Raw genomic sequence first — 27824 nt, forward strand, 5'->3', positions numbered from 1 at the left:
AGTTGGACTCAAGTTAAAGTATTTCAAAATTCGTAAGAAACCTATTTGTTCCTTTTCCCTTTTTTTGTTGTTCTTTGAATAATATTCGGTTTGTGTGTATCAATATAGCATCAATATAAACAAAATAATTATTAAAAAGAAATAAATAAAATACAAATGATTTAAATGTAATACCAGCAATTTAAACTTTATTTTTTCATGTAAATGTATAATAAATTGAGTTTATACTTACTGCTATTTACTTTATTACAAATTTTGTTGAGCAGAAAATAAGAACTACTAAAATAATAAAAATAACCAACAATTAAATTAAATTTAAATTTACAATCGAGTATTTGGTTTATTAATTAATAAATAATCTCTAAAAATTCGAATCCCTCTATATCAATTATATATAAAAAAAAAAGTTTAAATCTAAAATAAAAACGAAAAGAAAAAGAAAACAGCAAAACGCAGCGCTCTTAAGATAATTATACTAATACCTTCCCGCTCAAACCAAGCAGAATCAAACGGTTGCGATGGAGGCAAAGCAGAAACGCCTGAAACCGCCGCTGGAAACACTGTTGAAGTCCTCGTCACCCTAACAGCACCTTAGCGAAACAACAACGCAGCTTTTCCCTTCTTTCTTATTCCCTAGAGAAAAGGGTCAAATGGTAATTTCATTATCTTTCACATTTTTGCATTTCCGGGTGTATTACTCTATCTTCACAATTTCTGACGATATGTTTGTCAAAATGTCTGAACGAATTTGGGGTCTTACCCTGTGGTATTTTTGTTTTATTAGTTAATAAACACAATGTAGAAATAAAATCATTGATGTCTTGATTGGTAATTAAAACTATTTTTTTTTTAAATTTTGCCAAAATTTGTGCTTCAAGTTTATGTGCTCTTTTTTGCTTACAGGAAGTTAATGAACAGGCTAGATGCAGAGAGTTGGCTAAGTCGTCCTCATTTTACCGCACAGTTTACTCAGAGGTCACTTAAAATTTTCTTTTTTTAACTTATTCTTATATGGGTTTTGTTTGAAATTCCTTGATGTTAATTTATTTAAACAGGTAGAAGAGGTTGGATGGGAGCATTTGGTGAGATTGGGCGGAGATCTAACTTTCCTTAGCTTTCGTGTTTTGTAAGGAACTTTTGATTGTAGCCACTATCAACTTAATATCATTTTCCTAAAGGAAGGAAACAGCTTTTGGTTGTTCTGGTTATTTTCTATGTGTAATGTCTGGCAATAATCATGTCAAATAAATAAGAGACAGACTAACCAGTGGGATTGATGTTAAACTTTGCAATTCGTTCTGTGATTTTCTTAGATTTAAGTAGATAATTAGTGCTTCAGAGTGCAATTGTTGGAAACAGTTTGAATTACATGTCGAAGGATGTAATTTACCTTGTGAGAGTAAGGGAGCCTAATTTGTATTTTCTGTTTACCTGAAATGAGGTGAGTGCTTTTTTTTTTTTTCCCAATTTGAGATCAGGTGAGTGCTGAGTGATCATTGAGTATAGCTCTTGTAGGCAAGTGCTAGTTCAATTGCCAGGGTTGGTCAACAGGTTGTGGATGTCTTTAATCATTTTTACAGTATCAATTGCTAGCTGTTTTGCAGCCTGTCATTGTTATCAATGTTATAACCATGTATCTTTATATCTTTGATATATTTTGACACATCAGTCGCTATATCTGTATCTATATCTTTAATTTTTTTTGACACATCAGTTGCTATATCTTTAATATATTGAAGACTTGGATATATATTCTCAAAATTGATTAATAATTGATATTGGTGTTATAAAATCCTCGATACACCATATATCTCTATATACCTGTCAACATATTCCTATTGTTTGAACTTCAATATATTTGTCAGTATCAATATTGTAAACTTGGTCTTGGTCTCCTTTTGTGTTTCATGTTCATATCCTATTTATTACTAGTTGCTTATCCCTCTTGTACATTTTGGTGTTAGAGATAAGAAGGGAAGAGTGCATATCATGGAAATTCAGTTGGATAAAGCCTATCCTAGAGTTCCACCAATGGTTTCAGCGGTTTGTCTCCTATCTTTTTGGTGCTAATGCTTCCAATGAAGACCTTATATTTGCTCTGTTCTTTTTTTTTTTGAGAAATAATATATATTTACTTTATTCTGTCGTCAGGATGTACCCTATATCTTCAATTTAAAATGGTCAATGAACTCAAGATTGAAAAACTTGGTGCAACAATTTCAGGAGGTATTTGTTTTAACATTTCTGAATGCCACACAGTTCCATTTTGCTTCAAATCACCTTTTGGTGCTATGACTTATTTTAGTATTTGGTAGTACTTAGGAGTTTTCCTTCTGTATCCAGCATCTGAAGAAGCTTCAAGGATTCTGGTCTACTTTGGATGAGATTGACAGGTCTCTATGGGTTGTTGATTCAAAGCAGGCATCTCTTGCCATGTCTTGTCGTCAAATTCACGTAGGTGAGCCATTACTTGATCAAACATCATCTTACGTATATTACTTTGTTCTTGTCCCCTGTTATTATTAAACACCTTCACGCATGTTTAATTATTTGCTTCTCAGGAAATGATTGCCTCATCATGTTGTGCATTAATATCAATGACCCTAGATCATTACCAGAGTAAGAGTTCATATGAAATTACATTGAAAGCTGCTAGGAGTTTCTTTTTGTGTATCAGTAATGAATTTTTAAGTTGTGGTAGGTGTCGTTTTATGGGTTCAGGTACTATTGTGAACTCCTTGAGAAAGACATGGAAAAGAAATGGCAATAGATGGTATGCCCTTGCGTCTTATTCTGGATTTTAGCAAGTATTTTTAACTTTTGCACTTGTTAAGTGAAGGTATGGTTAGCAGAGGGGAAAAAATTACAGATATACTTGCTTAATTTTCTGCATGCAGTGTGTTAATTCCTTCTCTAGTGACGAAGTATGGCTCAATTAGATTCTTGAAGGCTTCCATTTAGTTTCATTTTCAGAGGATGGAAGCTATAAAATTGTGGTTTGATTGGGGATAAGTTTCACTCCATTTTAGTAATTTTTATTTCTTGTGTTTTAAGGAAAAAAGAGCTAGTCCTTCTCTCTTCTCTCTCTCTAAGGGGTTGTAATCGTAGAATGCTTGAACCTGTTATGTAGAAGTTATTTTTTGGTAAAAGTGTATTTTATGTGATATACTTATTATATTTATGTAGTCTGATTAATTGTGTAGGATGAGTAATAAACCCTTTACAGAGAATATTGAGTGTCTTCTGAAGACCCAACTGCCAAGGCCCCCTGACAAAGAGGAGAACAATCTTCTAGTTGAATGTGGAATCTGTTATGCTCAATATCTCCCCATTGGTAATGCTTTACATGCTTTAAATGTTTTTTTACTATTGTTTATAAACATGGCATTAACTTTGATATGTTCATGTAGGTGATGAGCTTGTACCTAAAAGTGGAAGTGGAACTGATTATACTTGTGAAAATAACAATTGCAGTAAGGCATTCCACAGCATGTGCTTAGTGGACTGGTTGCGTTCCATCACAACGACAAGGCAGTAAGTTGAGCTCTTAGTGTGCTTGTGTCCTTTAATCTAGTTCATGCCAGAGTATAACTTTAGTTCCTATGCACTGTGTTGTGATCAGTTGTAAATTGATTGCTTGTGGCATTTCCTGCTTCTGGCATGGGCTACCCGTCTGCTGAATGATCAATCGTACTAACAAATTGGGTCACTTGATCCTTGTTCATGTCCTTGTTTATGTCTTATTGATCTAGTACGCTTAGTTCCCTTGTGTAGGGGTGGGAACCACCATGACTGATCTCATTTTCTTCAGTTTCAATTAGGTTCTCTAGTGCAACTCTACTCAGAAGGGACCTACATGAAAGTTGAAGGGGCAATATAGATTAGATGTGTTGTGGATGTTTTCTGGGATTTGGATGCATCTGCCACGTTTTACCAAGCTTTTAAAGGCACAAATACATTATCCAAAATATTGTACAAAAAATTATTGGAGCTTTGTCACCCATTAGGTTGAATGGTGTTAAGGTTTTATAAGTCGATGACAGAGTATTTTTGCTTTTTATTTTTGTGATTTTACAAATGGCTCTTTCAGTTATATGATTCCAGGTACCGTCTTTCATACCTTATAAATCAGATTGGCTTTGAATATGCCTCATTGCTTGTGCATCCCCCACTTTTGATTGAGCTGATAAGCAGATCCATATAATGTTTTCCCCCTTCCAAACACTCAAACAAGTTCCCACGAAATTGTCCAAATTTATCTTAAAAGTTTGATGTGCGAAATTTTCTGCAATTACTTTATGAGAAAATATTAGTGGAAAGTGATCTTCCATGGTATTGAAAGGCTAAACTAGCACTAAGGGTCTTTGTCATCTCATCACATATCACGTTTACAATGTGGTTTCTCTTATTTTTCGTTGGCAACTTGGTTGCTTGATTTATGGTTGTGAATGCTTGTGTTGCAGGTCATTCAATGTTCTGTTTGGGAATTGTCCGTACTGTTCAGAGCCAGTTGCTGTCAAGACTAATACAACAAAGAATTAGAGACTTCATTATCCAAGTCGATTCATCCTGCCAACCTTAGAGAAGGTGTATGGAATTTCTTAACCCAAAGCAGCAAAACTTCTGATGTCATACACTATAAAATTGGAATGATTAAAGCTTCTCTTCTCCATGAATAAGTTATTGAAATTTCATTTCCATTTTGCTGAAATCATAAGCTTTAAACTAAGACTGTTACAGTATCCAATGTAGGGTTGTACCCACTTGTACTGTTGCATTTACGGTGACTTATGAACAACAACGACTTGTGGCTTTCCTTCATTATATTTTGTCCTGGCCTTATCTTAGGCCCTATTGACTTTGATTAAAACCTTGTTCATTTGATTGGTTGTCCATCCTAAAATGTAGATCTTTTGTTGCCAATTGATTCATTTCTTTGACGTTGTATGTCCTATTCCAACATTATGTTGCCAAAGCCAGATGAGCTTTTTAATTGAAACATTAAGCATTTTTTCCACATTTTTCCCACATATTGGCTGCCTGACACAACTCTCAGTCCGAACTAAAGCACCCTAGTCAAGTGTTCAACCGACTTATTCACACTGGGGATTCTTTTATGGGAATTGAGTGCTTTCAAGAACCGACTTCCATCTCTGCACTTGATCTGTTTGAAGGCGTGTTAAAATATGATTAAATGGAATAAAGTTGCAGAAGATATTGCAGCTGGCTGCTGCTTCACAGCGTGGTCCCTGCTCTCTAGTTTTAATGGCAGCCGATTGGGGCATATCGTGATTTATACCTGTTGGGGCCCTAGACTGTAAATACTAGTAAATACACCTAAAATGAAGATAGCTGGTTCTCCCAATGTTGTTCATTTATTGGAGGATGTTAGCAGCTCACATGAATTACAGCTCCTTGTTGATTGAATGACCAAACAGGATTGAATCCAAATCGTCCTCTTCTCTACCCCATTTTCGTTCTCTTCTTTACCCATGTATAAGCATTTAAAACTACCAAATTTAAGTGAGCATGCGATTTGCATATCTCGACCTAGACACATTTCATGCTCCAAAACTAAGCCAACGGCACTCAGTTTTCAATTTCGACCTCTCATAATATGGACGAGGTCGATGAACCGAAGACTAAACCTTCATCTGGGACCGTGAATGTGGTGCACATGCTTAATCAAGAGCCTGCTTTATGGAATTTCCGGGACCAAATGGATCAAACACTGGCCAAACATTCAAGAGCAAAACAATACATCGCAAAAGGGGGACCATTCACAAATCAATTAAAAGCAAATATTGAAGCACTATTGAATTTCCTGCCTGCAGTGTGTCATTTCCTTCCAATAAATCTATTTTGTTGTTTTGTGTCGCTGTGAAGAACCCATAAAATGGATCGACCATTTTCTTCTTTTTGAAGGCAGCCAAAGATTTTGGCCTTAGGCCTGAGAAATGAGAATTGGATGCTACAACAATGTAAGAAGATAAAAGTTTAAATTAATAAGCAATCGTTTTGGCGAAGGCATTTTTTTGGCACAAAATGCCATGCACCAAATACAGACAAATAGATGTCTACAATGAGAAATTGACTTTGCCCATTCCAGGAATCCCATCTTTCACTTCACAATAATATGCTCACAAGAGTAACTTATTCCCCTTTATAACCCAATTTTTTTGCATGGCTCTCTTCAGCACATATAGTATATATTGTACAGAGGGAGGCATGTACGTAAAGTATGACATGAAACGTATGTATATCAAATATTCTGGACAGTTGATATGGGATGGAACTTTGGGATAGGATTAATTTTAGATGCCTGCCATGCACTCCGGCGGGGTGACTGGGTAGCGGGACTTGTCGGTGCAGTAATCGTAGATCATGTGGTTCATGCGAACCCACCTGTATCTTCTAGCTTCCATGGCACTGAGGGCTTGATAAGCAGTGCCCTCCCACCAGTTCCTAGGGCTCGAGGCACAGTTCGCTGGCCCTGGCACAGGACAGCCTTCAATGTCAAAGTCCTTGTAGTAAGCTAAGAAAGGAGCTTTGCTCCAATCAATTTTCTCCAGGCCACCCCTTGTTGCCCAATCATCAGCTTCCCACAGTGTTGAATACACCCCCATAGGCTGGAACTTTGGGTAGGGGATATTTCTAGCTTCATTGTTCTTGTAAACTCTGATTGGCACGTCATCAACATAATACCTGTAAACATCAACCAAATTTTAACAACCCATTAATAAAAACCATGGGTCAATTTAGCACAGCTAAATACTCGTATCATTAATTAAAGTCACCCCAATTAATCATGCTTGACTTTATAGTGTCCAATAAAAAAGTTGATATAACTTTTACTGATATGATAGATCTCTCTCTCTCTCTCTCTCTCTCTTTCTTTCCTCCTCTCATTGCATTACCATACAAGTGTCGGCTATGTTTCTTATTTCTATAGCTATACTGAACTTACACAATATGATGATGGTTCCACATAATTGTGTAAGTATGGAAATCTGCAGCAGGATCAAACCAAAGGTTAACCCTTTGTTCCCTGTCACCCTTTCCATGAGCATATATATTGGTCTGGACAGTATAAGGCTGCCCGCTACGATTTCCCAGGAACTCGAAATCTAGCTCATCTCTTACATTATCTGTATCAGAATTCATCTGCAATCCAAATTAAAAGGAAAACCTATTAAGAAGCTGGAAACTTAGTACTGTTAGAGAACTGATTCCGATATTTGAAAATAGAGAGTTAAGTATTGAAGATTATATAGCATATATACATAAAAGGCGGTGACTGTTCCGGCGGAGTCACCAGGGATGAGCTTGATCTTCATGCTAACACGTCCGAACAAATACTGTCTTTTGGAAGCAAATCCACAGCCTGAAAAAAAAAAAAGAACAACAAAAATTATAAGGGTAAAACATCATGATTATCCAATTTTAAGTTTTATATACATAAAATTTTTACTTAAAATAATAAGTGACCCCACGAAAAGTGTAACCTGAGTTTTGGTCTAGAAGAAGTTGGATGGCCCTCCCTCCATCGATTTGCCTAATGTGGGAATCAGACCAAGTGATTCGAAAATCTTCAAGAAAAGTGGCTGGTCGGCCCGACACAGAGAGTGAAATTGCAAGAATGCTAGAGAAAAGCAAAAGAGAAGCATTCCTCAAAGCCATAGTCATATGTTGAGAAAAAAAGAAAAGAAAGATGAGAGAGAATTATTATTACGTTTTGGTTTGGAGATGATAAGGGAGTCTAGTGTATATATAGGTGGGAGATTAAAAGAGAGAGGTCTGATGTGGACTGCTGCATTCAAATGGAAAGAGCCATCACAGCTTAGCTTTCCATCCAGCTAATGGCAAGCCGTCATTAGGCCCTACCCAACAGTTTTTATCTTGCTTCAGGAACCTGATCTTCATCCTAACTTATGCTTCTAGCTCTATAATTTTTCATGCATCTCAATCCTTTTTGTTTTCATTCCAAACCAAATTAAGTTATTTCCACATTATTAGCTTTCTTCCTCGTGAGAAGTCATGATCAATATACGCAAAATCATGAAAATGTAGTGTTACTATATTCTATTCTTCTAACAATTTTTAAACGCAAAGTTAAAAGTGCCTAACATCCTGACTCATTCGATATTATTGCCATATAACATCATCTTTCGTATAGTTTTAAGGTATAGAAAAAGAAAAGGTGATTACTCATCGATTAGATTATTTATGTTTCCATGTAATTGAGAAGTATAAGCCTTTCATGGAGTCATGATATTTCCATCCATGGAACTGATTCGGCTTGAACCTAACAAAGTCCAGACAAGCACTTTCGCCACCAAGCTCTGCCTAAAAATTTTGGTCAACTCGCCTCTCGGACTTAATGCTGTAGCCATTCTCATCCAATCATCCTTCTCTGATATATCTGTAGACAGCCGAGAGATTGCGATTGATATGGAGCGGCCGGTTGTCGGGATCCGCACGGTTCAGGCCCCACCACCAATTCTGGGGTCTCATCTTATAGTCTGGGCAGGGCCTGGACTTGTTTTTGCTCTTAATTGTTAGCTCCTAAAGCATGCGTTGGAGATGCAACTGATTGAAATAATCTTTTGGCATTGGAATTTCATAACAAACTTTAATATCGGACACGTGGCCGATTGAGTACCAATCAATTACTATTACAAATAATCTTCACTCCTTGTAAATGTAGAAATATAGTACTGTAGTTCTTCGAACATAGACAAAGAAATGTTTTACATCAGACCGAGGGGAACCTGACCGACTGCGGCCAATTTAAACTTGAAAACAGACAGTGAAAGACTTGAGAAAACTGAAGACCACAAGACAGAGATCATTCTTTCTCTCCTTGCATTATTGAAATCGAACAATCCTGGGACTCACCAAACGTTGGCTGCCACGTGGTGGTGACCTCAACCCATCCTTCTTTTGTTGATTTCAGAGCCCAAAGTGCAGACCTTAGCTTCCACGTGGAGGGTTATGATTGGAAAAAGGCCTTGGAATGATGACCGTGGTCTGTACAGAGTGGAGACCTCTATCGACGTGCACGTCGGAAAGGTGAGAAAGCTTAGCCAACAATCACATGACTTAAACGAGATTAGCGTATTTAGTTAATGTTTAATTAAAGCGATTGATGAATTTTATTAATTAAGTAATAAAAATAACAGTGGTGACTGGTGAAGTTCCTTCTTCTTTAAATGATTATATATGAAAAATTTATAAGAATAATAAAGGAAGTAATTTCCTTATCCAAAGAAAAAAAGAGAGGAGAAAAGAAATCAGTTAGTATGTTTTTATTATTTTTAGTGTATAAGATGTTGGTGGGGGATATTTTGGGCCATATATGACGGCAAAGCAAGATTTCCTGCAACAACATGTGAAAATCTTGGTTTTATTTAATGTTATTTTATTCTTTTCTAGCATGCTGGAGAATCTTTGTTTAGTAGTTATCTCTTATCCGTTCGTGTTGTCTGCAGATTTCCTTTTACTTTTCTTTTTCCATTTTTCGATTTTTATCTCTCCACATAAAATTAAAATGGAATAATAAGAAAATAAAAATCTTCTGATTTTTTTCTCTTTCTATTTACAATCAAATAAGATGGATAAATAAATGAAGTCTGCCAATTTCATGATCAGGATTAGGAAGATAATAAATGTGGACTGCCTTTGGTATTGAAATTTTGTCCGTCATAGCATTCATATCTGCCAATAATTTTCAACTGGGGCTACCACACAATTACCCATTTGTGCCCTCAATTTTTAAAAATATTTTAAAATCACAATATGACTTTTTTAACTTTAAACAATTCATCAATTGGATAAATAGAATATTTAAACTCAACTTTTCTTTTTGGCTATTTAAACTATTATCAACTAAATTAGCAAATTTGAAGTTAGCGTAAAGATTTCAAGTCTGAGTACTCTAGTGCTATATGTTTTGAATACATTTGCGCATAAGTACATCTTAAACTTTTAGTTGAAATAATTGAGTAATAAATTTCCTCAAAATAAGTAGTTAAAAATGTTTGTGCTTGCAGATAAAATTAAAAACAAAATTGTCTCTGAATTTGCAAGTAAAGAAAGAGAAAGAGAAGTGGGGAGAACACATGTACTTATTGTACACATATATCTTTATGAGAAAATTAACTTAATTTTAAGATCTGTTGCACCTGTTACACGGTTTTATGGTTAAAATAATTACTGTTTGTGCAATAAATTTGGCCTCCTTTTGCTTCATTAAATTAAAAAGAAAATGGATATGGTGATAGAATTAATTTTCTGGCTGTACATCACTGATTAAAACTTAAAAGATGAACTAGTTCTTTGAAATGAGGTTTCTAATTAAAGCTAGGCAGCTTCCTTGTTTGTAATTAAAAAAAAAAAACGCATTTTGTTGTCCTACTATGTTATGGGCCAAAACTTTAACCTAATTTTGTATGATTTTAAACTTTAAAAATAGAGTTTATAAATTACGAATCCACGTTTTTAACTTAAAAAAATTAATAGGTGGTGAAAAATCCATAATATATATATAATACCCACTTTATCTTTTATTGATGTGAAATTCGTAACAATTACATCTGCCTTTTATTACTTCTAAGTAATACCATGTTTCTTAAAATAGCCTACCCTCTTAATGTTGATGGGAGTTTTCATTCGGTTTAAGTACGATAACAAATTCAATTTGACATTTATGTAATTTTACCGTCAATTAATATATAAATATGCTTTAAAAAATAACTCAACCTCTCTAAAGTTAAAAACCAAGCTAGGTATGGTTTGAAAATCAAGGGAATTGATATTCGATTATTTTTTCTCTTGTATAAAGAGGGTTTTTTTTTATTAATAAAGTTATGTAAAAGGTTATAAATTTGTAAATCATAAGCCTAATTAAACCTTCAAGAAATGCCTCATGAAGTAAAATAAGATGAAAAAAATACACAGGAATATATAGACAATAACTATATGATGCATAAAAATATCATATAGTTCCTCCACACAACAATGCCATCATCTTTTCTTGGTCAAACTAACAAGTAAGGTCAGTCTTATTAATGGCAAATCGAAATAATGCAGCTTAGCTTTCTCCAGTTCTGCTCCAATAATTCAATGGATCTGCATATATATAACTATCACTTGATTATGCAAACACTGGCTCAATTATTTTGAAATTAAGACCTTCGATGGACAGAAGGTTTAATGTATTTGTTTCTTGCCGGTAATTGAGCATGCTGGATTTGACAAAGCAACAACAATAAGAGGAATCTTGCAGATTATGGCAATTAAGGTTCTCCTCTTTCCTTTTCGTTATCACAATTTGGACCTTTCTGATAATGATAACACAAAAAAAAAGTTTGTCATAATTAAGAGATTCAAGTAAAAAGTAGCTAGTTGGAAATGCCGTTGACCTTCATTCTAATTTAATTATTATTGGCATATAAATTATTTTTCAATCTTTTCCATCCTTATGGGATTTAGTACTAGTTGATAACCACAATCATAAGTTAATCATTTTTTATCAAAAAAATAATTATATATATAATTTCATATTATATAAAATAAAATAGTTATTTCTGAGTTTATAAACATTACCTTTTTTTCGATCTCTATGTACTTTGAAATCTTTATATTAAAGATCTTAAATTTTAATTATCGAAATATCTTGAAGATGGCACATCAAAATCTTGTTAGTATACTTGCGGGTAATAAACATTAATAGCAATCAAATTTAACAAATTAGCTAGTGAATTTGAACTGAGAATGGTTCCTTTTGCCCTGATCTGATCATTTTTCTTATGTAGAAATAGTTTGACAAGGTCTTGTTTGTCTATCTCTAACGTACTGTAGTTTTCATATAAAGGATGCCAACATTAATATTTAAGAAGATACAGATAAAATTGGTTACGGTGGTCCAGACACTAGAACAATTGCACGAGTGGATGGCATTATACAAATCTACGTGTATTGATAAAATTCGAACAGGTATTTTAATTTTTTAAAAGACAATTTGAACAGGTATTATGTCAACATCGGCCAGGTACGCTACATTTTTGAATGGTGGTGATGCATGGTTGTATGAACTATGAATTTTATGGATCTAAACTTAATATATAATAATACTTCTACATATAGAACTATTGGCTGTCTCGTTGATGAAATCTTTTAGCATAATTTAATGGGTTTTTTCATGAGTAAATACTAATTATTTATAAGAGTAATGTTCTTTTATCTAATTTTTGATTGTCCGATTTCTCTTAAATAGTACGAGTATAATAAATAATAACTTTAAAAGCATTTATTTTTTAAAAAAATCGGATTATCAAAAACCATAATTTGTGGGCTATGCTGGGGAAGCGCTAGGAGACTGGCATTATCCAACAAGAAGATAATGGAAGAACCTCATGGCTCCTGCAATACTATGATCTATAGTTTGATGTGAATGCTTGCTTGCCTTATTGCATTGGCCAATGTCTTTCACCCTTTATGTTAGTTTCCCTTTAAACGTCGACAAGAGAATGGGCACCCACATGCTAATGGATAAGAAAAAATAGCCACCATTTATTTTGAAGGAATTGAAGGATAATTATGTTGTAACTATATTGCCATTATCATGATGTGCATACCTTAACCACCCTCTGATTAGTTACATGGTCTAAACAACCGTGTTCTGTTGTAATCATGCTTTATTTGTTTATGTAATAAACGACCGACAGTAAGCTTTTGCCCTGTCATCCATTGTTTAAGTTCAGTTTCTGTCTTGTCCATCAGTTCATGGCAATGTTGCTAGCTTACTCGTAGCCTCAAACGTTAATTAGCCAAATTAAGTGCACTGCTCTTTATTAATTATTATGGTTAGTTTTGCTAACTAATTAATGAACTTAATTGATCGACGTCGTGTGTGACTTGTGCAAACACCATCACTTTATTTTGGTTTAGACTACTAATTAGGAGTTGTCATTTTATAGAATTACCAAATATTAGGTCTTTCATATGTAAAGGACATATATATTATATCTTTGACAAGTTTTTTTTACATAATTAATCTATTTTTCATGCAAAATCATAAAGAGGATTAATTTGATCTTATCGGATAGTTTTTTCTAAGAGATTTAACGGGATAACGATAGGAGAGATAGAGACTTTGACACCATCACAGTTTTATGGAATGGCATCAAATCAGGCAATCTCAAGATGACAGCTTTCTACACCAAATTAAGTAAATAGAAACTTCTAGTATTAGAAATGTCAAGGTCACAACAGAAAAAAAAATTTTAAAATCAATCATCTCCTTGGCAACATTGCTGCTGAATCACAAAAAGGAGTACTTTATTGTAAAATTTTGAAGAGAAAATGAGATCGGGCATAAATTCACTAGAAAAGCAAATAAGCTTTTTGTGTGGACTCTTAAGCATGCAAATTGATTCGCATGAATATGCCATGGTTTGAATCTTTTGAGTCATTAGGAAAGCAACGCAAGTCATGAAGAAAGACATTGAATGAATACATACATACATATATATATATATATACTTCTATTTATATCTGTATTTAATTTTCTTCCCATGCTTTGTGTTTATTAATTTAAATGATCACATATCATATAATTAATCCATTGTGTGCTAGCTTTTTATGAATTTAATTGAATAATTATTCAAGGAAAACGTACTTAAACATTTTTTAATTATTATTAAGATCGTGCTAAATATTTAAAAATCGGAAAGGAAAGAAATAAAATAATAATAACAATGTATGTAAATAATACACGAATTAGTCATGTCTATTAATTGTTATTATGCACATAGTTTTATACCTCATGTAAAAGATCAATGATTTTCTCCTCACCATCATACATGAATGTGAATTACCTAAAGCTCATTTAATGTGCCATGGTAATTACACGTGCAGGCAGGCAGGCATGCACACGCTCTGAAAGAGACAGCTGAAACATCTCTTAAATACAAAGACTTTGGGCTGAAATGATTGGTCAATCATTTAAGACATTTTTCTTCTCTCTCTCTTTTCTTGTTTTGGTTTGAAGCCAGCCATTGGCCTATAATCATTTAGGCCATTGAGAAAGAATCCTATTAATAGCTGATTTCCAGGCTTCTGCCAATTCAACCTTTCAATCTAGGGAAGTCGTTGAGGGGTTTATATATATGCCTACCCATTCAACTAAAACTTTTGATAGTTTTAGGTACAAATTATTACAAGGAAAGAAATTGGGAAATCTAGGAATCTATAGAAGAAATTTCTTTCAACCTAATTTTTCATAACCATTTCTATTTATTAACATAATGGTAAACAAAATTATATTATCTATTTTAAATTAAAATATTTATCTTAAAATTTAACATCATATTGACCTCAAACATCATTAACAAATGTGGTTGGGACAAGGTTAGGGACCCAATACCTTAAATAAAAAAGTTGCACCAAAAACATATAGCCTAGAGTCGCGGTAAGTGGTCCACGACCTCCTTTTATTTCGTTTTCGATTCTGAGGCTAGGTTTGGTTCATTACTCTATGTTGTTTTATATATATGTAAAAGAAGCTACTATTTTGTTATATCACGTGCTATATAGTGGAGAGGATTATCCACTGACCTTCTTTGCAATCTCACTAAGAAAATGCCATTAGCAACTTGGGTTTCGACTTCAACCTTCTTTCAATTCCTTTCTTTTTCACTTTGAAAACCAACACCAACAATGGGCTTTTCAAAAATTTTCAGACCCACGTCAAACTAACGTGGACGTACTAGCCTTTTCTTAAAAATATTTTCAACTTAAGACTTTTTCGTGTATGTCAAGAATAAAATCAGCTTAATGTGACGAAGACGGGCAATTAATAATAATTAAAGATAAAATATGCTGGTACAATGTAGCAGCAGACGAAGTAGACCTATGCAAAAATAAGCCAAATCTAGGAAGGAAGCATAAGAGTGTGTGGTCTCTCTTTGACATTTCACATATGCCAAAAGAAACTGGGGCCATGCCATGACAACAAGTCATAGAGTGTTTCAACTCCATTAAAATGAGTAATCATATAATTCAAACTTAGTCTAATTAATTAATTAATTAATCCTATATTGGTTATTAATAACCATAGAGTCTGATTTCATATTATTTTAAACCTCGAATTCGTGGCTTTATATGTGAGTGGCGCTTCCAAGAGATAAAACTCGATTTGCAAAAAAAAAAAAAATTAACAAAATATCAATAGCTGTGTGGATAAGTACTTTAGAAGACAACGAAGGGAATAATATCAGCAACTCTTTAAAGCGCTTAACATCAATGCCTTTCTCTGACAATTTTATGTACTTCCTGAGCTCATAGCCACACAATCAAGATGAAACAGAAGAATCTCTCATCAGCAATTTCTTGCTAGTAATTATCACCATTATTATGCTAGTAATTGCCATTCTCGTTTCTCTTTGCCTTCGTTTTCAATTTTCAGCATAAAAACATAGGCATGTCAAGCTCACACCCGTGAAGAATTGTTTTCGAGACACTTTCGGTCGCTTCTTGGTTCTATCTCCCCTGTTTTAGAGGTATCGAAACAAGCACGTCATGTCAAATTATGCAGGCTTAAATCAGATTTCATTTTCCAAAAAGATGATGCCAATTTCACATCCATCTATAGTTTTAAGTATTTGTATTTCGTGAATTTTGGTAATTTAGGATTCTTGAACTTGTAATGCAAGAATACGAACCTAGTTCCAATATCTTATTCCCATGATGCAACCACCAGGGGAAACCTAGAACTTTCTTTCCCCAAATTTTTTTTATATACAGGAAGAGGACTCTGTGGCTCTGAACTTATGGTGCATTTGGTATGGAGAATAGTTATGCTATTCTCTCTCTATTCTCATGCAAACTCTATTCTCTTATTTAGTTGTCAAATAAAATGAGAAATAAGAATTCCTCATAAATAGCAATTCTGTCAACTTGGGTTTAAGTTTGGAATGGGTAATACTTGTGCCCCCTTAGTTTTATCTATTCCGTGACCCATGGAATAGGTTTAAAATGTTTAATGACTAAAATACACTCAATAAATTTACAAAATCATAACTCTGTTCCGTATAAAAAGTTCTAATATTTTCGCTCTCTTTCTCCTCTCTCAGTCGATCTTCCCCCATCTACCCCTCCTCTCTCTCAGCCGCTCTCTCACCCGTCCGTCTTCCCCCGTCTACCCCTCCTCTCTCTCAGCCGCTCTCTCACCCGTCCGTCTTCCCCCGTCTACCCCTCCTTTCTCTCAACCGCTCTCTCACCTGTACGTCTTCCCCTCTTTCTCACTTGTCTTCCCCTCTCTCTCAACTGCTCTCTCACCAGTCCGTCTTCCCCTCTCTCTTAGCCGCTCTCACTTGTCTTCCCCTTTCTCTCAGCCGCTCTCACCCGTCTTCCCCTCTCTCTCAGCCGTCCATAGTCTAGGTACTTGCTTCAAATCCTTCCGGTAACAAAATTTTAATTTAAGGGTTTTTATTGTTATTGTTGATCATGAGATTTAATAGATATGATTTACTTGTAAATTTAGGGTGTGAATTATATGAATTTTGATTCTTAGTTGTTGGAATTTATGGGAAAAAATTGTGGTTTGATTTTTATTTCATTTTTGTTGATTAGGGATTTTAGTGATAGAAAACAATTGGAAATTTTGGTCAATTTTGGTTAAATTGATTTATTATTGGGTTAATTACCGCCTTAAGTTGGTCTTGTGCTTGATTTTAATAAATATAGATTTATATCTAAAAAAATAGATATATTAAATTTTGGGAAAATTTTGGAGTAGTATTTTCTCACGTGGCCTAAGGAATTTATTGACAAATTAATTTAATTCCTATTAGAGACTAGTTTGGCATCATAATATTATTATACTTTGTTACCTAAACCAAAAGGAAAGTCTATGTCCAGCAAACTAGTTTGCATGGTGGAATCATTAGTTTAAATATTATTCATTTACCTTTACTTAAAGCCAAGTGTAAAAGGGATAATAATAAGTCAAGTTGTAAATTCATGCATATAAGGCTTAAAAGTCATGATCTAAGGCTAGCTGCAAATTCAGCTATAAATTTTAATTGTTTTTCACATGCAAATTATTACCAGTAAGAGATAGCAAGCAGAGCATGAAATTGGCTTACTCTTAAAAGTCAACAATTATAAGTGAAGAAAAAAGCTGGTACAAATTTTATTCCCCTTTTGTAATATATTGATCGTATGTATAAAATTTTTCTAATTGTGTAGAAATCTGTTCACAATGTGCATTAGTGTCAAACTTTTGCGGGTTCTTTGAATTGATTAATATATAGATATATATAACATAATGAACTTTTATTTTGTCCAACATAAACTCTTGCATTTTTATTTTGTGACATATAAGTCTTTGGACAATTAGAATTTTGCCTCCTCAGATGGTTAGGAATTTCGTAAAGGTAATTTTCTGATATTGTAACTTTTTGACACTTGTGGTTGATGTTGATACTAATTATGAGGTTCATTAAAAAGTTTAAACCCTTTTGAGTTGACCGTTGTGTTAGTGGTTGTATAAGAGTGATGTTATTGTAGCGATTTTATTGGTTTTATACATGTTGTAAGTTAGTATAGTAAGATGAATATTCATCCATTACTTTCAAGGTCAATGTATTTTTGTAAACTAGACCTTGGATTTTGATTATATGTAATAATATTTTCATCTAAAAGGTATTTATAGTATTACAAGACTCTTTTATTATTTATTACTTTCCATGTTAATATGCACTAGTTATACTTGTAAATTGTCATTTTCTTCCTAGAGATGGAGTGCTTATCTAAATTGAAAGACAGTTTATTTCTCTCTTTGCCATTTATGTTTCCTCAGCACCACATGGGTTCAAAGAAATGATTTTTTTTTTTTTAAAGGTATATGAATTTGTATTTAATCTATCAAAAGACATAATTTACATTTTTTTTAGGAAAAAATTGAAGGCCATCTTTCTATTTTCAAATATATGATTTTCTATTTAATATATCAAAAGACATAACTTACTTTTTTTTTAGAAAAAAATGGAAGACTATCTTTTTAATTTCAAAGACAAGCATCTATTTAATATATCAAAAAACATGATTTTCTATTTCTAGTAGTTTTTTCATTTTTTTCCCAAATATTTCTTCTCCAATATTTTTTCTTAACACAAGTGTAAATGATTCATAATATGTGAAGAATTGACTAAAATAAACATTTATACACAAATTTAATTGATTATGATGGAGAAAATATAATATAATTATATTTTATTTTAAAATAATTATCTATTTATAAAAATATGTGAGTAAATTATAATTATTTTTAGTAATTGAGATAAAATATAATTATGATGGATAATTATCTTTTGGGATAAATGTGTATTTAAATGATAATAAGGATAATTTTATTTTTAATGAAATTAAATGTTAATATGGTCAAGGGTATTTTTATCTTTTTATCACCTATTCCTTTCTTATTTTAATTTTATTTCTACCAATCAAACACTGCAATAAGTCATAATAGCAATTTCTGCTTTATTCCATTCATAATACCAAGCAAAATAATAATTATTCTATTCTATTCTTACTTTATTCTATTTTCACATAATAACAATTCTATTCCGCGAACCAAAGGTGCAGTTAAGGTTTCTGCTCTACTAGTCCAGTGATTAAAAAAAATCTACATTTGACAAAGTAAATACAGGAGTGAGGAAGAACCCCCCCTGCTAAAGAAAAGAAAAAAAAAAAACAAGGAGAGAAAAGGGTTACATGATTGGAATATTACCTGACTGGATGGCAAAATTGTAGACACATCGTGACGCGAATGATATCCATACACAGTTTACCATCATTATAAACTGCATAAGCCATTTAATTGACCAGCAGGACATTGAGGAAACTCAAAAAATCAGAGTAATTGTATAGATAAATATATGAGCATCAATGGTGAGACAATGACCAAGAAAAAAAAAACAGAGAAGTCCTGAAAATATGCCTCCAATGTTAGGGATAGAAGGCTATTTTAAAGTGTTCAACATGGGAATACATTAAACAACTTGGGCAAAGTCCTTTAAGTTCATTAACTTGGTTAACATCAATGATAATTAGTGAGGAACAACATCACTCTTCTTAGTAAACATGATTGTACAAAAGTCTTCAGAATCACAAAACCAAGAAGTACATCAAGTTACTTGCCGGTGAATAACACGTCTAATTTCCTGTTTTCTTCCCTTGTTTTAGTCCTTCAGCTCAAAACATCACATTTTCTGATTGTAGACGTGATTATGGTTGGCTCTTTCCCACCTCTAATTAGTAAATATAAAAAAGCTCTTTCCCTCTACTATTAATCAATTTGTCTCTTTTTTGGAATCCTGTTGTAGGATGTTATCTTTTGCTTACACTGTTGCAAGGCCAAAAGATAGACAGGCATCACATTAATGGAAAGCTGTTTGTAGCACCATCCTTTTTGATCTTTTCATAATACTCCAAAATAATCTTCATTTCCACCACATGTCCTCAATTCTACTAATACTTATCTCTTCTAAAATCATATAAATATTGGCAGCAATGATCTTTGATCTGAATTTCTCACATAAATAAAAGAAAAAACAGAATCTTCCTGCCTGATGATAATAACAGAGAAAGTCAAACAACGGATAATATATCCTACTGAAATTTCAACCCTACTTGACAAGCAAACCTAAAAGTATGCCATCAATTTAACCACCAACTGATAATTGAGAGATCATACAGAACTAAGTATATATGTTCCATGAGTTAGAAAGGAACTAGGATCACAGGATTTCGAGATGATCCACTCCGCATAAAAACAGCAAGAAATGCCATCTCTTTAAATATGTAGTAACAGATGAGATTCTTTCCCTTCACTATTTTCATTCTCAAGCATCAACTCTGAAGAAGTACAGATAAAGGATGAAGGGATCTGTGCAATAGGAATCGAACGACAAAATGACAAATTGAGGAAGCTTAAAGTAGGTGAATTGTTAGACACAAGGAAAATGATATTGTATCAAGAGGGAACACCAAAAACCAATTTGTAAAGACAAGACTAGGAAGAACTGAAGGTGAGTCTGATAGTTTAGTTATTTTGTGATTTACGAGCTGCTGGTATTGAAGCCTAAGAGATTTTCTCCCTCTCTTCCAGTCATGGAAGCCCAGACTCAGATAGTTCAGATGATAGCACATATCCCACGTGCAGAAATTAACTAAATGACTGAAATCTCTGCAGGATATATGCTACTCTATCCTCTTTGTATCCTTGACAGTTAAAAATGGTTTGCAATGGAAATTATACAAAGAGAGTCATCTTGAGCTAACTGCAGACTCAGTCGAGACTCCTTTCAAACTAAACATCACAATCACAGAAACACAAATAAAAAACTAAACATTTTTTTCCCTTAATTTCATCCGAATTGGTAAAAAAATAGTAAAAAAGAATTTATCAACAGAAAAATTAAAAAAAAAAAGAAGAAAAAAAGAAACTAAAATTGAGATTAACATACCTCCCCAGTGAGTCTCATCGGGGCCAAATATAGTGGCGCTCTAAACGAACAAGTTTCCATCACACAACGGACTGGCGCTACATCCCTGTAATTAAAATTGGTAATCTTGTAATTAAGAAGGTATTACGAATCTGTAATGTAAGTGAGTTGAGATATTTAACCTTAACCTCCAGCAGTTCGTTAATTATGGATTTGAGATCGGACAGCCGAGCTGATGATGACATTATTCAAAATTTCTGCTCCCCAGATCTAATACAAATGTAAAATTTGGAAAACCAAAAGAACGAAAATGCTCTTTTGGTTTTTTCTTTTTTTGAAAAATAAATTTTATGAATATTTTTTCAAGGTTAAAAACTTGGGTGCAGGCCCGTAACTGTTTGCCTGCATTAGGTTTGATTTTGAGCCCATATAATGGACCCTTGAAACAAACACGACCAATGTTGGTAGCCTTTTTTTTTTAATTTTATTTTAATAAAATCTAAATGCATCTACTGGAGAAAAAGTTTACATGTTACTTGTAAGAATTATTACAAATATTGTAATTAATAAATATAATTCAAAGAAAAATGAATTTGAATTACCATTTGAATTATATATATATATTTCCATTATTTGCAATAGACTTGTTTATTTATACACAATACTTTTCACTTGTAATTTCATCCAAATAGGTAATGTAAAATGAAGCAATATATTTGCTAAATTTTAATGAATTCAATCATCAAACACACACCATAATGGATTAGAGAGGAAAACTTTTATTATGCACAATATTATTCTTAGTAAATAAATATAAATCGAAATTCAAGCATAAAGTAATGCCATGACTATCTATATAGTCAAACAAGAGGTTGCAAATAGAAAAAAGAAGGAAAAATAGCAATAACATTATTCATGGGGAACAGAAAAAGACTATGGAAAAGATACGGAAAAAATGATCTATCAAGATTCAAGAAGAAAAGAAAATCGCATTGGATTGTGCAGATGACATGAGCCCATCACATGTGATTAAACCATCATGATTGAAGAGAGATACGAGGAGAAAGAATTTATTAGATTATTATGTTCTCTCTGTTCTGTTTCCTCAGTGAAAGGAAAGAAAGAAAAGAAAAGAAAGGAGGATATGGCGTGATGAGTTGGAACTGCTCAGAGACGAACTAACCACCACAAGAAAGCCCAAAAGAACAAACTTCAAAAAAAAGGAACAACTGTAATTGTTATATATCGAAGGAAAGCGAAAACCCAATTTCCCACAGCTGTTATTTCATGTCCGTTTGTGGGAATTTGGTGGCGTTTCTGGTGTTTCTTTGCTGTTTTGGTTCCTAGTTGTCCTTTTAACACCTTTCTTTTCCTTGTCTTCTCAAATCTCAAAGGCTTCTCTCTACTGTCGTTGCCGCTATCTGCTGCGCGCTTCTGTTTGCTTTCACCCGTCCGTTTTTGAAAATCTTTGTTGGTCTTGTAGCTTAAGGGGGCTCAAGAAACGAGGTTATAAGGTTCTTACCCTTTCTGGGTTCTCTTCCTTTCTTTCTTTTTCTTTGATTTCTGCATAACTCATTTGTCCTTCCACGTTCCATCATTTCAACAGAGAGCGAGATAACGCTTATATTATTATGCTGTCATTCATTCACTGAACCAGTCTCTTGTTCTGTTATAAAGTTACTATCCCTATATCCCATTTTGCCACTTTGCTTTCCAACTTCCAAGCGTCCAAAATGCTCATTGAAGAGCTTTCTATTTATTATATTTGAAGTCTCTCTCTTACGCTCATTATTTCCTTTTTCTCTTCAGTTTCTTTTTCTCGCTACCGTTTGCCTCTTTGGCACCCTTTTATTTTTTCTTTGCAAAATGGTTTGTAGTCACAGTTTCATATTTTTCCAGAGACCTTGCTGCTTTTCCCTTCTTATTCTCTTGATTTTAAGCACAACCCAACTGAGATACAAAGCTGAAGGTAATTGATCATCTATTTCCATCGCAACCCAAGTTTTGAAAAGTTTGAACAACAACAATATTTTACCTGGTTTTGGGTAAATTTTCTTATTCCTACATGTTTTTGCAGGCAGACCAAATCCCAAATCTGATAGCTTTTCCCAGGTGAGCTTGCAGTTTCCAACTTTCCCTGCCTGAGAACAAAAACTATTTCTTTTTCTGAATAATATACAATGAATGCTGAGATGATTTTCTTTTTTTCTTGTTACTTTGGATAGACAGTAACTGACGAAAAGGCGATATTGAGAGCTCAGATAGGTTCAAGGCCGCCAAGGTGTGAGAGAAGGTGCAGCTCATGCGGGCACTGTGAAGCCATTCAAGTGCCTACAAATCCCCAAGTCCAAAATGGTAACAGGAATTCTTCAACATTACTCTCTGACGTTGCCTATGCAAGAGGAGATGGCAGCTCCAACTACAAGCCCATGAGTTGGAAATGCAAATGCGGGAACTTCATCTTCAACCCCTGAGTAGTTGCCCGAACAGAATTTTAGGTTCTTGAATACCCATTTTTGAACCATGTAAATCTGTGTAAGAGAATATTAGTATCATTACTATTATTTTTTTGCTTAGTCTTTTATTCTCTTGCTTGTGAGAATCAGATAATTGATGCTGCATCTTCTTACTGCTATTCTCTTTATCTGCTCAAGATATATTGTAATTTCTTGATTACCAGAATGTTTGAAAGTAATCATATATATACATACTACTAGCATTAGTCCATAATCAAGCAAAGGAGCTTTTAAGATGTGCTTGAAGGTGGCAAACTGGCAATGCAGTGAGTATTGTTCTTTTCTCACCATTTTTTTTGTTTTGTGCATACGAAATTCTCCCTTGGACCGTATATTTGTACGCGTATACGGTTTATATATATGTTAAGGGATGCGGTTTCTTGTGCAAATCGTTATGACGCCTGAGTATAATCACATTGTTTTGTGAAGTGAAAAAGTTTCGAAAAGTTACTGTGGCGGTCCAGAAATGAGGGAAAAACACAGAAAAGTTTTGCTTAGAATGTAGACAATGATTTGGCCTGTACAGTTTCACCACACGCTATCGTCTCTCGTCTCCCCCAAAAAGTGTTGGTTTTTTTTTTCCAACCAAAAAAATAAAAAGAGAAAATCGAGAAATTGAACTCATGGGGAAAAATGTAATCTAAACAAAAACAGCTGACCTCTCAGTCTCTCAGGCACTCTCTCAGGACGCTCTAAAGCTCAAGTCTCAACTCCATAGCAGATTTCAGTTGCTTTTGGTTATCTTTCCATTATTTCTTGGCGTGTAAGGAAACGCATAAAACAATCTTTTTCCTTCTCCGGTTCTCCTTATCATTTAACAGCTCGCCAGGAATCTCAAAAGTGGTCTTATCAACATGCCTAAAATGGGTCTAAGCAAAAGGCTTTTCGGGGTTTGATTAACCAAATTGTCTGCATTGATTATTTCAACATCTTTTAAAAGTTAAATCTTGGTTTATCTACATTATGCACCCAAAATGAACCTGAGATTAGGAAACCTGAAATTGTCTCATTTGAGCAAGGCAGCCTTAATCCTTTAGGAATGCTTCAATCAAATGAATGTTCAAAGATGAGAATATTGCAGAATCCAGCTACTTATAAGCATAAATCAAGTAAAGCAAGGAGTGGTATGAGAAGCAAAAAAGGGTCTTCTACCTAGAGGAGTAAATCCTCAAGAAAAGTACTAGGAAGGATGTCCGATTTTACGTAAGAGGAAATGAAAAGATAGGAAGAAGCAAAAAACCAAAGGAAAAGGGAGAATCATGGGTGATCAGGAAGGAGCTTTGTCATATTTCCCAAAAAGAAGTCTTAACAATCGAAGTGATGGGATATTTCATTGGCATATTTCCGTCTCTGGTCCATCTTTTTTCTAGTTTGCTAGTATACTACAAAAATCATGCATCTTTCATGTAGACATGACTAAACAAGACTTTCCATACGTACGCAGGTACGAATTTTTGCTGCTTAAATCAATCACATAAACAGTAGCAAATTCCTGAATGACAACAGCTAAGGGAAAGGCAGACAGAGCTGCAATAACCAAAAGCAATGGGGAGTCATTGCTGCTACAGGTGTTTTACAATCTGGACTGGCTTTTACCTGCTTCACTTCTCAGGTACAGTAATAAGTTTTTTAAAAAAATTGGGTTTTGTTTACTTAGAAATTGTTTGTTTCAATTATTGTTGTACGTATATATGTCTTTACAGAACTGTTCACCTTCTTTTTTCTTTCACATTTAACAGTTGGGTATCAGTTCCTCTTGTGAATAATTCAACATTACCAACACAGTTGCATAAATGTTAGCAGCTTTTGCATGTTTTTATATTACAATCATTTTTCTTTTTATAAAATCAACGAGTGCATCGTTCTCCATTAGAATTCGAATCCGAAATGTGTTGCATCTCAAATAAGTAAACTAGTACTTTCCTCATCTTTTTGTAATTAATTAACTTTCACTACACCATTAATTAGTCATTAGACTAGAGTTAGTTAATCAATGATCTAATTTGAAAATAAAATTAAGAACATAAAAATTGTATTGGGCAAAAAAAACTTTTAATAATCATCACGTAAAACTCGGTTTTTGCTTACTTATTGATAAGTAAGTTTATTTCTCTTAAAATAATTGAAGGACGAGTCTCGTTAACTATTTTGATTTTAATTTTATTTTACTTTTTATATGATTTTTAAATGTAAAACCTAATATACCATGGAGAAGAAGTTAATAGGCTTTGGTAACCAAAAAAGCTTAAAAAAATAAAAGCTGAAATAAATGAAGATAACAAAATTTGGGGAGGGCACCCCTTGGGTGTTTTTTTTTTTTTTTTTTTGCAATGAAGGCATGCACTCACTGCAGTCCTTGGTCCTTTGCCTACGCTTGCAATTTCAGGCTTTATACTAACAGGAAATTTTTTCCCTTTTTGGTACTAACAGGATTTGAGATCCAAAGTTAAACAGAAACTGATATAGCAAAGCTACAGCAGCACACTCTGCATCAAGCAGCTGAGGCCTAGACCTGCTGGACAAACTATGATATCCAGACTGCCAAAGCTTACATATATGATTTTTTTTTTCTCAATTTTGTTAGTAAACATTGATGCTATGTCCCTGACCGGCAATTAACTCTCTTCAGGTAATCAAAAGCTGAACAGTTCTGTAAAAGTTGAAATACTGCACCAAACAACTATTGAATTTAAATATATAGAAACGAGTAAAATCCCATTTTATTTTGAAATGAAGAGCGACAAATAACATATGCCATCAAGAAAACAACATAGAGAAAAATACAGGGGCGGGTTTCGTCTTCAACTGCACATCCAAATTCCAAACGCAATCCTTATCATTCATCTGTTCAGTTTCTGGCTTTTCCATAAAACTCCGCAACGTTTATCCCTTGGGAAAGAATATTAAGGTACACTTGGTGCAACAGTTACGTGGGGACATGGGGGAACCATCTCCACCATGTCTTAAAAACCTAAAAAATGAAGTCCAAAGCTTAAAGAATAAAGAGAATGTTTGGTGGTGCAAAAGTCAAGACAGACAACTGAGGAAAAGCTGAGGCCCACGACAGCAAAACGGATTCTGATTCCCAAAGCCTCCTTTTTTTCTCCCAAGTTTTTTTGTGCTTGTGTGCAAACAGGCATTGAAATTTCTCTATCCCCCCCCTTAAACCATGGACAAAAATACACTGTACTTTGCTCTACAGAAACAGCAGAAGGGCCACGAGTCCCCCCTTACGATTCCCAGATGATGTAGACGGGCACCAATAATCAGAATGGATGGTTCAGAATTCTCTGTTAGGACATTTTCCAGGGCCCATTTTGAAATTAGATTTTTTTTCTCAAACCAAATTTGACCTCGGGAAAGATTTGAGGATCAGATTCTACAAATTGGGCTGATGTTCGCACACAAACGAGGGATACTGTACCTTGCACCAGTTGCTTGCTCTATTTAGTGTTTATTGAGGGCCTGCTCATGTAACCATTCAGGTGCTAAGAAGCCCCATTTGTTCGAAGAGGTAACTTATTATTAAGGAATATCCCGTTTATCAAGTATAATTGATTTTTGGTCCAACCGTTGGTGTCTAAATTTACAGAGCAAACGATACGAACCTTCTCTTCACATTGAACAGTCAGCTAATAGCTGTTTGAGCAATAGTGCCCTCTTCTTGTACGAAAAAAACAGAAGGGTAATATATTTTAGATAATCTCCTGAAGTATGAGATAAGCAAATGAAATCCTTGAGCCATAGCCACTGATCAGATCATTTAAACATCTTTTGATGTTTAAACACGTCTAAACTTGAGAACTTACAGAAATTGGATCAGTCCACATAAAAAGATTAGCCTAAAAACTAAGCCCGTCAAAATAGATATCTTCATTTCACAGACATAGCCCAAGATACAAACCACTTGCTAGTCGATACCGGCAAAAAGAATGCACTTAAGAAAAAGATGAGGATCAAATACGATCATGGTAGGCCTTTCAATGGTGTTTGATCTTGGCATCTATCACGACTACTCCCGAAATCTAGGATTTAGTTAAGGACAACGCAGTGCTTGACATAACCAGTCATTTGCCCAGGCCAACTGGATGGTTCGGCAGCATCAATAGGAAAGGATCGACTATTTTCCATGCTGAATTTTACAAGCTGCGCCTGAATTGAATCGTTGCAAAGACTAAACATCCTGGACAATTTGATAACTCGATATTGTAATCTAGATAATAGTATTATATAATAACTTTAACTAAATAATTAATATAATTATCTTAACAGGGATAATGTGAAAACTAAGAGCAAGAACAAGATGATGGCTTTATTAATTAGAGTGCATTGACTGAGTTAATGAAAAAGTAGATAAGTAACATAAAAAGTGAACGAGACACCCATTTATTTTTAACATAACTAACATAATTCATCCTGCAGAGTCTAAAATACCAAGTTACTGCAACTTATTTTTAAAGTTCATTACAGTTCTTTCAAACAGCAAAATTGTTAAGCGTATGAATGACAAAGGCTGAAGCAGTGCCCGGTGCCACATGCTTGAGTTGAATCAATCACATGATTCAATTAACACATAAACCCTTAGAAGCATTCCAGGTATTAATTGACTATTAACTTCCGAGTAGCAGAAAAATAGGTGTCAGACTAATAACACCCACTTAAGCTCCCAATGAATGCACTAAAACCAGTATCTCTTATAGCTACAATGGCTTGCCCGGCCAGAACCTTGGTCACTGCCCTGCGTTTGTCCAATCTTGCAGCAGACGAGCAAATGATCCAACAAACTTCATGAAGC

General features: G+C 34.0%; 3 protein-coding genes and 1 long non-coding RNA gene across 7 annotated transcripts; 2 read left to right on the forward strand and 2 right to left on the reverse strand.

The window, feature by feature from the left end:
- LOC18611356 (E3 ubiquitin-protein ligase FANCL) lies at nt 496-4882 on the forward strand. 3 transcript variants are annotated; one of them, XM_018114731.1, is made up of 11 exons: nt 496-653; nt 904-975; nt 1056-1126; nt 1965-2043; nt 2152-2226; nt 2323-2458; nt 2562-2619; nt 2702-2773; nt 3204-3334; nt 3411-3534; nt 4464-4882. In XM_018114731.1, the coding sequence occupies exons 1-11, from the start codon at nt 651-653 to the stop codon at nt 4540-4542; spliced, it is 900 nt and encodes a 299-aa protein (XP_017970220.1). In that variant the 5' UTR covers nt 496-650; the 3' UTR covers nt 4543-4882. The 3 variants fall into 3 exon arrangements, with proteins under 3 accessions (XP_017970220.1, XP_017970229.1, XP_007047637.2); XM_018114740.1 differs by having other exon boundaries at nt 2323-2454; nt 2722-2773; XM_007047575.2 differs by having other exon boundaries at nt 2344-2458.
- On the reverse strand, nt 5983-7760 carry LOC18611357 (probable xyloglucan endotransglucosylase/hydrolase protein 6). The gene is made up of 4 exons (XM_007047577.2): nt 7506-7760; nt 7284-7384; nt 6968-7164; nt 5983-6705 (listed from the first exon to the last, which is right to left on the reverse strand). The coding sequence occupies exons 1-4, from the start codon at nt 7684-7686 to the stop codon at nt 6315-6317; spliced, it is 870 nt and encodes a 289-aa protein (XP_007047639.2). The 5' UTR covers nt 7687-7760; the 3' UTR covers nt 5983-6314.
- LOC18611360 lies at nt 18993-20854 on the reverse strand. Of its 2 annotated transcripts, none has more exons than XR_001926185.1 (3): nt 20696-20854; nt 20535-20619; nt 18993-19923 (listed from the first exon to the last, which is right to left on the reverse strand). It is a non-coding gene; the product is annotated as an uncharacterized LOC18611360 (long non-coding RNA). The 2 variants fall into 2 exon arrangements; XR_001926184.1 differs by having other exon boundaries at nt 18993-19954.
- Nucleotides 21516-23219, forward strand: LOC18611359 (EPIDERMAL PATTERNING FACTOR-like protein 2). Its single transcript, XM_007047580.2, has 3 exons — nt 21516-22482; nt 22591-22625; nt 22739-23219. Exons 1-3 carry the CDS (start codon nt 22380-22382, stop codon nt 22985-22987), a joined length of 387 nt encoding a protein of 128 aa, XP_007047642.2. The 5' UTR covers nt 21516-22379; the 3' UTR covers nt 22988-23219.

The sequence above is a fragment of the Theobroma cacao genome, chromosome 1 (genome assembly GCF_000208745.1).
Source record: "Theobroma cacao cultivar B97-61/B2 chromosome 1, Criollo_cocoa_genome_V2, whole genome shotgun sequence".
Lineage (NCBI taxonomy): Eukaryota > Viridiplantae > Streptophyta > Magnoliopsida > Malvales > Malvaceae > Theobroma > Theobroma cacao.

What these genes read in the sequence shown, in the direction of transcription:
- LOC18611356 (XM_018114731.1), top strand. An exon ending in TTCCACCAATGGTTTCAGCG is followed by an intron (nt 2,044 to 2,151) that starts GTTTGTCTCCTA and finishes TTCTGTCGTCAG; the next exon opens with GATGTACCCTATATCTTCAA. An exon ending in GACCCTAGATCATTACCAGA is followed by an intron (nt 2,620 to 2,701) that starts GTAAGAGTTCAT and finishes AAGTTGTGGTAG; the next exon opens with GTGTCGTTTTATGGGTTCAG.
- LOC18611357 (XM_007047577.2), bottom strand. Translation starts at nt 7,686, where the DNA reads ATGACTATGGCTTTGAGGAATGCTTCTCTTTTGCTTTTCTCTAGCATT. An exon ending in TCTTCTAGACCAAAACTCAG is followed by an intron (nt 7,385 to 7,505) that starts GTTACACTTTTC and finishes TTTTTTTTTCAG; the next exon opens with GCTGTGGATTTGCTTCCAAA. An exon ending in GAACAGTCACCGCCTTTTAT is followed by an intron (nt 7,165 to 7,283) that starts GTATATATGCTA and finishes TTTGGATTGCAG; the next exon opens with ATGAATTCTGATACAGATAA.
- LOC18611359 (XM_007047580.2), top strand. Translation starts at nt 22,380, where the DNA reads ATGGTTTGTAGTCACAGTTTCATATTTTTCCAGAGACCTTGCTGCTTT. An exon ending in ACTGAGATACAAAGCTGAAG is followed by an intron (nt 22,483 to 22,590) that starts GTAATTGATCAT and finishes ATGTTTTTGCAG; the next exon opens with GCAGACCAAATCCCAAATCT. An exon ending in AATCTGATAGCTTTTCCCAG is followed by an intron (nt 22,626 to 22,738) that starts GTGAGCTTGCAG and finishes TACTTTGGATAG; the next exon opens with ACAGTAACTGACGAAAAGGC.